The sequence below is a fragment of the Lingula anatina genome, chromosome 2, assembly GCF_051362555.1.
Source record: "Lingula anatina isolate TDL-2025a chromosome 2, LinAna3.0, whole genome shotgun sequence".
NCBI classification, from domain to species: domain Eukaryota; kingdom Metazoa; phylum Brachiopoda; class Lingulata; order Lingulida; family Lingulidae; genus Lingula; species Lingula anatina.
Window position 1 is genome coordinate 16,576,424 of NC_141768.1, and position 8,307 is coordinate 16,584,730.

Below are 8,307 nucleotides of genomic sequence, written 5' to 3' on the forward strand. Positions count from 1 at the left end.
ACAATTGTCTCTCAATTAAATCAAAAACAAAATGCTTAAAACAGTATTACTATTAGGTGTATAGAAATTAATAAAAAAAATGTATGTTTGTGTTGATCAGTACATTGCTTGGCAACTACATTTGCACCATGTGGAATTTTTGATAAATGACAAACTCACTTTGCTCTCTTCATTGATTTGTAATTTTTCTCCCAGATGACAGTTTGGTTGCTCCGTCCGTAGAGACAATAACAGAAGTGGAAGAGACAAAGATAAGAAGCCAGAACAGCAGCCCAGATCCCACCAACCATTCTAAGAGTGCCGAGGATAAAACTACAAGTATGTACAGTGTATGAACATATTCAGTTTCATCCAGAACTGTAAAACAATGCTGAAGGGATTGTCGTATAACTAAAAGAGGGGAAGGGATATAAGTCATTTTTGAGATGCATTTGGTTTACTTAGCAAAAATATTCAGTCTTAGACTCATCATGACAGCTAACATTGTTACAATATGTAAAATATAGTTTTGGGAACTATAACCACATAATAATACCCATGTGGATTTTTCATGAAAAGAACACTATTTCTTGAATTCTATAAGTACATCTTAAACAGTTGAAAGCTGTATTGAACTTTTACATGTATGCTACTCTATACTACTGCTATCGTGTATTATGTATGGCTTGATATGAAGACTATACTAACGGTTTTCAGTGGTTAAAACTTTGCACTTCTTATTTTTTTAACTGCTTAACAGAAGATGCTAACCCTACTTGTAAGTGCCTGACTAGAATACTCCCACATTTTTGTATGAAGTGCCCTAATAAGTTTTTTATTATGATGATGTGTTGTATAAATTTTAGACAAACCAATATGTCATAAGAAAAAAGGCATGCTGAGGTGACTGCCCTCCATTTATTAAAAGAAATGTGATATACTCCTTAAAAACTAGAATATTTTTTCTCAGTGAGACCAGTTTTTAATTTCTAAAATCACCCATTTTCCTAGCAGTAGATACAGAAACAAAAAACCATCTAAGAGAATGCATTGGTATTTATTTGTATTGGTTTTTATATAATTTTAAGATATAATTCAGTATATTAACAAATTTTAAATTGATTTGAAATGGTACGGCATGATGTCTTATACTGATTATCTCACTTTAGTGTTAGAATGATGCTTGAAGAGTATTTTTTATGTAGAATAGTGCATGTACTCAAAATCTCCTCAGTTGCTGCTTTAAAATAAGTTGAATACTAATTTTTATGTGATTGTAGGATTTTGCCCATGCTTGTTTGACTTAGAATTATAGTTCTTTTTCCCCTTATTTAAAGATGCATGTCTTTATTCTGTATGATACAAATTTGCTTTTAAATGTCAGCCGTCTATCAAATATTAGATTATATTAACATTATAAGATTTGAGAATTAGCCAAGTTGGTGTGCTTTCAATTAAATTACTTATAGGGCCACTCTATGGGATTTTCCTGCCAAAATGAAATTTACTGGGGTAAAGGGCAATTTTCTCCTACTCAAGAATTATTGCTTTGCCCATCCCTGCATTTGGATTTAATGTTTTATTATATTTATGATTTAATACTTTAGCTTTAAATAACTGACCAGTCTAATTTACTACGTCTGCCGTCATGTACATTGCCTAGTTTTCACACAAGAAAATGGCCTAATGTTTTGTATTGCGCCTCTGTACTGTGTATAATACAGACATGAATATGATTGTGGGAGATTTTCAAACGGATGGAAAGAACCTCTACAAATTCATTTTGGTGGGAAAATCCCATGGAGTGGCCCTTTAATAAACACTTGGAGAGTTTCTCCATAGTCAGAAACTGCTCAAGCATGACCTGAAGTCCTTCACAGATAAAGAGTGCAATTGAAGATTTCTAGTGATTATAAATATGTGATATTTTGGAAATTATCATAGATCAATACTTCTACCTTTACCCTGGGCTTCCTCACAGTATGCTCTTGTAATAGATAAAATATCAGCATTTCCCCGTTGGCATGCCACAGTTGTGGTTTTCCACAAAGATTGGCTAAACCCAGCGAGATACAAGACTGAAAGTTTTGGTAAGAAAAATGGTATTCATTGCCTTACCAAAATTTCTTTAAATGATCCACTTAATTCAGTGTTAGCTTTTTTTCATTGTTTTTATCATATATATCTCATCTGTATCACATTTGTTGTTTTATATCTGCTTCACTTTCCTTGAATCTAGAATTTCCTTGTTTATAGCATGTTGACTTTTTGTGTGAATGGGTGTGGATAGGAACTAACAGCTTTGCTTTAATTTTGTCTGTTTTCTGAGCACCTAACTTGCTGTGATGATTGAACATTGCTCCATTTTCATTTAGGTCCAAGTGATTGCATACCAGACTACCATGTCTACCACACCATACATGCCATTCCAGTGCCAAAATATTATTCATTTGCTAGTCTGTTTAGCCAAATAGGCCATCATGATCAAAATACAATGGAAAAAGGTAGATACTGCAGTGGCCTAGACTGTAGTAATTTAATCGTAATATTTGTGAATTTTGAATTTCACCCATTTTGGTTTGCACATAACTGATAATAACAATGATATTTTTTGTTAGTTTATTTCAATTTCACCTTGAATGATAAAAATTTTATTTCAAAAATAACATGTCACTTAGTAACCCATTTTGGTTCAATGGAATGCTTTAATTCGCAGATTGAATGCCATAAGAATGCGTGTTACAGACTGTAGTTCTACTTGAGTTTGGTATAAACATGTATGTACCTGTAGTGTAATAGTTTGCACCCAGTTTGTGATGCTGCATGATATGTTTGCAGTTGTTCAGTTGTGTCAGTGACCCAGTGTCTTGTGCCAGTGTGTAGTAGAGATAACAGCTGACTCGCACTATGCTTGCACAGCTGTTGAGGCGGTACTCTTCTGAGCTCCGTGCAGTGGTGGTTGGGGATTTCTGGACATAATGGTTTATATTATTTTCTCTTTCTTAAAATCTGTTTACATTTCAGGTGGTGTTGTAAACCAAAACTGCTGGACTTGGTGCTTTTTGGGGATATTGATTTTATAATGTTTTTTAATAACAGACAAATAGATATATATTATATCAAAAAGACTGCATAAGGAACTGTCTCGGCTAATTTGAGTTCTTTTAAGGTTTAGTTATTGGCTAATCATAGTTTGAAATGACAAGGAGATTTAAGTTGTATTGTTGAAAAAAATTACGGTTAAGTAAAAGTACAAGTGAATGAGTCGAAGACTAGAAATGGTACCCCATTTATGGAATTCTATCTGTTTCAGAGCAGTTATTAAAAGTGTGGAGTTATTATACCCTCTTGAGCATTCTTCCTTTTGCATCTTCTCCCCCATACCAGCTTGTCTTCTCTTACCTCCACCCGGCTCTTATTGTTTTGCTACCACATGGGTATAAATGTACATACATGGTCCAGTTATGTTCAGTTTTGCATATTAATGGGTGAGAAGACAGCTTGGTAAAGTGCAAAAGACTTCTGGCATGACAGTTGGTGGTACAAACTCTGCTGTTGATCAGTCCTTGTTGTGTCTCCTACGTAATGCTTTTTGGAGAAGAAGCTTTAAAACCAGTGTCCCTCTTTAACCTTGTTTACTAATGGAAAATCTGCTATGGATTGATATCCTGGAGTGAAAACTCTCAGTTGTCTTATGCTACAGAAACTAAAATTAAGCTCGGACCCATGGTGGACGGCCCCACCATATAGGTAACAGACCTTCATTAGTGAACCATACTGCCACCATTTGACTTTGTGCTTCATGTACTACAGATGTGTTTTAAAGAGAGGCTTTCATTCCAATGTTTTTCAAAGATTTCATTCTTGTCATTCATAATAGGAGGAAGTTTTAAATAAAATGAAATGATGGATTAATGCAGTATGCCCTCATTTGGATGAAAAGTGTGAAATGATATGTCAGATTTACCCTTTAAAGTTTAACAAAAGAGTTCTGCTGTCTTGGACTGTGTTTGACTTGACTGAGTGTTTATAGGGGGCACTGCTTGGTGACGTGAAGATATTTTGCAGCCGTTGTCATAAGTTACTTGTTTTAGCAGAGGGTTGAAAATCACTTTTATCAAATACACCAATTATTATGAAAGTTAAGAAATTTTGAAAAAAAAAAAGAAGGGAGTTGGCAGTGTTATCAATGGGTCAGATTGAGTGCTGGTTTGTAACAAATTCCAATATTTAATTTGCTCCCATTTATCATCCACAAATCATCACCACTATTTCTCGTGTTATTTTCATTTCAGCCACCATCTCCCTGCCATGTGGCACAGGGTCAACTAACAGCAGTGCCCCGACCAGTCCCAGCCCAGGAGCTCCTAACAGCCCTCTCAAGTATAATGTCTACCACACCATCCAGGGTCTGTCTGGACATCACAGGCACTCTTTTGCAGGGTTCCTAGGCAGGAAAAGAGGTAGATTGGGGAGTGGTGATTCTTTGGGTGAGTGCATGTTGTATGTATGGACCTGTTGATCCTCCTCTCTCTTTCTTTGTAGTTTTGCCGTTGTGGTCACATCGTTAAATGTTTAAGTATCTTTTGTAGATTTATCGTATTGTAAACCTAGTTTTGTCTTGATAATTTCATTTCTTGACCATTGTTTCATTTCAAAATTCAATTGACAAAATATCAGGAGGGCAATATCTTTTTCTTCCATCTGATAATATCTGAACGATTTGATTGGATTTTATATAAGTGGTACAAAATTATGTAGTTGAAGATAACTTTTTTCAAATTATTTAAGAAAAGTTGTATAATTTCAATGAATAAATAGATGGAGGGAGATTTCTTGGTTGAGGGTTGTAAAATTTACACGACAGTTCCTTAATATTTACATTTCTCATTATATGGGTGCTGTACCTTTTGCTTATTGCTGCTTGTGTTGTTGCTTTTTGCTGGTGGTGAAATCTTTTTCTCTTGGAGCAAGGTAAAAGATTATTTTTTAATATAATTTGGATTTAGACAGCTGCCTTTTTGTCCTTTTTTTATCAGGAAGTTGATCAGATATATTATATTTTTTAATTGAAGAGAGAGAGAGAGAGAGAGAGAGAGAGAGAGAGAGAGAGAGAGAGAAATTCCTAACTGGATTTAACATATTATTAAATACTGTGCATGAAAAAAGAATATAATGAATCAAATTATTTTTTTAGAACCTTTTGACATAAAATTTGACCATTTGTACTTGAAAATGACACTGACCTCTTAATATGATAATGCTTCTGTTTTGATTATCGAAACACAGTTATGAAAAGTATACATATACCAATTTCAAAGTTATGATTTTTCTGTGTATGAATGTAAGTAAGGTCACTCACTGATAAAAATGATATTCATAATGTGTCAAATTAAAACAAGTTTGCTGAAGTTTTCTACTCTGGCCTGATATAAAGAAACGAACTCCTTTTGATGAGCCAGTAGCATGTAGGCTACTTTGATAGGCTGAAAATGTAATGAGTGTTTTTGTCATGATGCTGTAAAAGGTTTGCCTTGACCTTTTTTGATGTTTGAAAAGTGAACAATATAAGCATGGTAGCAATGCATGGCTTTAAAAGTGAAGATACTCATCCATTGGCTGACACAGGCAATGTTAGTATACTATCAACAAGGATGTAATCAAAAGAAGAATGAGGGCCTTGACTGATATATGTATTTCTGGGACCTAAGCAGTTGTCAGCTAAAGATCATCACTCTAGACTTGGGAGGTTTGTAGCTGTGTTTTGATGTGTGGATCTTGTTGATGAGATTTCATGGTGTCTTTGGTTTCTTTCCCACTCCAGGCTCATCGGGTAGTCTGTTTAGCACACGGTTAATTGGCAGTTCCTCCAGTACACCTAATTTGTATGATGAAGAGGGCAGGCAGATAGAGATGGGTATGTTGGTAAACATTTTGATTGACATAAGAAAAGGTCAATAAAGTTGTCATTATACCCATTTCCATGATTACTGTAATTATAGCTTTTAACACTTGGCAGCAGAATGGAGTCACTTAGCAGGTGTGCAGAGCATATCACTTTTCAGAAATGTATCACTTCACTTATGTTAATGGTTCACTTTGTTATTTGTTCTGTGGTCATTGGATTCAGAGTACTAAGGTCTTTGTAATTGTTGTAGTTGGTGAGCAAAAATGTTCATTAGCTTGGTAGCTGGATCATAAATGAAAACTATCAAACACAAGCTGAAAAACCCTTGAATAGGGAGGGGGAGGGGGAGTCGATCTACCTGACATTATAAGAGGGTCCTGGCTGCTATACCACCTAGCGTTAAGTGAGTAACAACATCTACTCAAATCAATCTGATGAAGGCCTACGTCCAGGTTGGCCATAAGCTGATGGTATGAAAGTTTTTTAGCTTGTGTTTGAAAATGTTCATTTTTGTTGTTATTGATGTTTTTCATTTCCATTTAATGTTGATGTTAAATGATAACTAGGACCATTTTGTTTGCTGTTGGCTTCCATGGTGATTTCCTGTGATGTTACCTTACCTTACCTTACACTTTCAAGGCATCAACAGAATTAATTTGTTTTGTCTCACATTAATAATCCCTGCTGTTACCCTTATATATGTGTGTCCTTAAGTTTATCCAGTTTTGTAGCCATGTTGCTGATAAAGAAACCAATCAAGTCACTCTCTGAATTGAAATAACATTAAAAGCAGTAGTAATATTTTTTTATTCATATGTTCTGTAATCAGTTATTTGGAGTTTCTTGCAAGTTTTAAAATCATGATGTTTTCAAGTCCTATTATTAATACCACAAAATATTTTTATTATATTTGGTTAACAAGTACTAACCTGTTGGACTGTTATTGTAAAATTATTCCTAGTAAGATTTTTAAGTGACAAATACTAATCAGTATGAATGCAAATAGGGATATACAGTTGAATTCGCTTCTAAAATTATAATAATAATAATTATTATTATAAGCTCTGTCTGTAAAATGAATTATGATTGAATAATTGACTTAGATATACTTGCCAATTAAAGCCACTTGGGTATTTATTTAGGCATTTTGTTGGCCTTAATATAAAGTACTCCCTTTAACTTTTGATGCCAAAGTTAGCTAACAGGCAGCCTTATTTCAGATCACCTCGGCTTGTTAGATTTGATAAAATGTTCAGATTCATAGTGTCTGTGTCATTTTACTTGCAGAATTGATGCTCCTTTAAGATACAAAGACCTTTGTTTAGCACTTTTTCCTTTAATCTGTCACCTATAAACAAAAATAAAATCATGTGATAGATGATTTATATGATATAATGTATGATTGTAATGAAGTAAATAATTTGCTTTATATTTATGCCAATAGTCAGTTATCAGCTTGAACATAAGACCTATTCTATCCTATTAAGCAGTTGCATTGCTGAAAGAAAGCTCCTTGCTTCCCTGCAATTTTATTCCCTTGTAACATATGCACATTTATGGTTGTATATGCACCCCATGCTTTGTAAATGCAAATGTTGGCAACTGTTACTATGGGTGGTTATGTTTTAGCTTTGGCTTTGGGGCCCTGGCTTTGCAGGATCTCACCGCCTCCACAGTGTCTGCGGCTGTTATATATATATCCATGGATTTTTAACTGTGGTTCAGTTACACGTAACCAAAACAATTCCAGTTTACTGGTGACATTGCCAACATTGGCCCAGCAGCAGCATGATACCTGGCAATGTATGTTATGAATATAGAAGTCATAATGATGATGATTTCATGGGTTCTGTTTCACTGTAATCCCAGGTGTGGAGAGCTGTCCCAGGGTGCCAGAAATCCGCCCCCTAGAGACACTTCACAACTCCCTCACTCTGAAGCAGATGGAACACTTTCTACAGAAAATTACGGAGATGGTGTTTTACACCCCAAAATCGACACCCCCTCGTACCCCCAGAGGTGTACCCACTCCTGTAGGTGGAGCCAAGAAGAAGGGAATGCACTTACCAAGCTTAGGTAGGTAAATGGAATGACTTATGTCCTGGAGAAGTCTTGGAATTTAAAATGTCTTTTATAATTTCTTTGAAGACTATGTGAAATTACTTCCATTACTTATAGTAAGAAAAAATTGGTAATGAAAACTTTTAGATAGGCAGTAGTTATAATATGTCTTGTGCCAGTGAATGCATTTATACTTGGGTGCCAGATTTTTTAAATCACAATCATTAAAATGAATTATATTGAGATTACTTGAAGATGTTGACATTCTTGTCTTATGCTTATTGTTTTCTGTGCCATTGTTAGATTTGTAATTAGTCATATTTAGGAAAAGTACTAGTGTCATTTCACCTTCATTACAG

General features: G+C 34.7%; 1 protein-coding gene across 8 annotated transcripts in view; it reads left to right on the forward strand.

Annotated features, from left to right (window-relative positions):
* Nucleotides 1-8,307, forward strand: part of LOC106156246 (inositol hexakisphosphate and diphosphoinositol-pentakisphosphate kinase 2) — a 33,446-nt gene that overhangs the window by 22,838 nt on the left and 2,301 nt on the right. For 4 of the 8 annotated variants that reach the window (XM_013531412.2, XM_013531411.2, XM_013531410.2 and 1 more), the window contains exons 25-29: nucleotides 196-318; nucleotides 2,355-2,483; nucleotides 4,275-4,469; nucleotides 5,804-5,896; nucleotides 7,757-7,963. In XM_013531412.2, the coding sequence (XP_013386866.2) occupies nucleotides 196-318; nucleotides 2,355-2,483; nucleotides 4,275-4,469; nucleotides 5,804-5,896; nucleotides 7,757-7,963 (747 nt within the window). The remainder of the gene's footprint in view (nucleotides 1-195; nucleotides 319-2,354; nucleotides 2,484-4,274; nucleotides 4,470-5,803; nucleotides 5,897-7,756; nucleotides 7,964-8,307) is intronic. The other 4 variants (XM_013531414.2, XM_013531415.2, XM_013531418.2 and 1 more) reach the window with 4 other exon arrangements.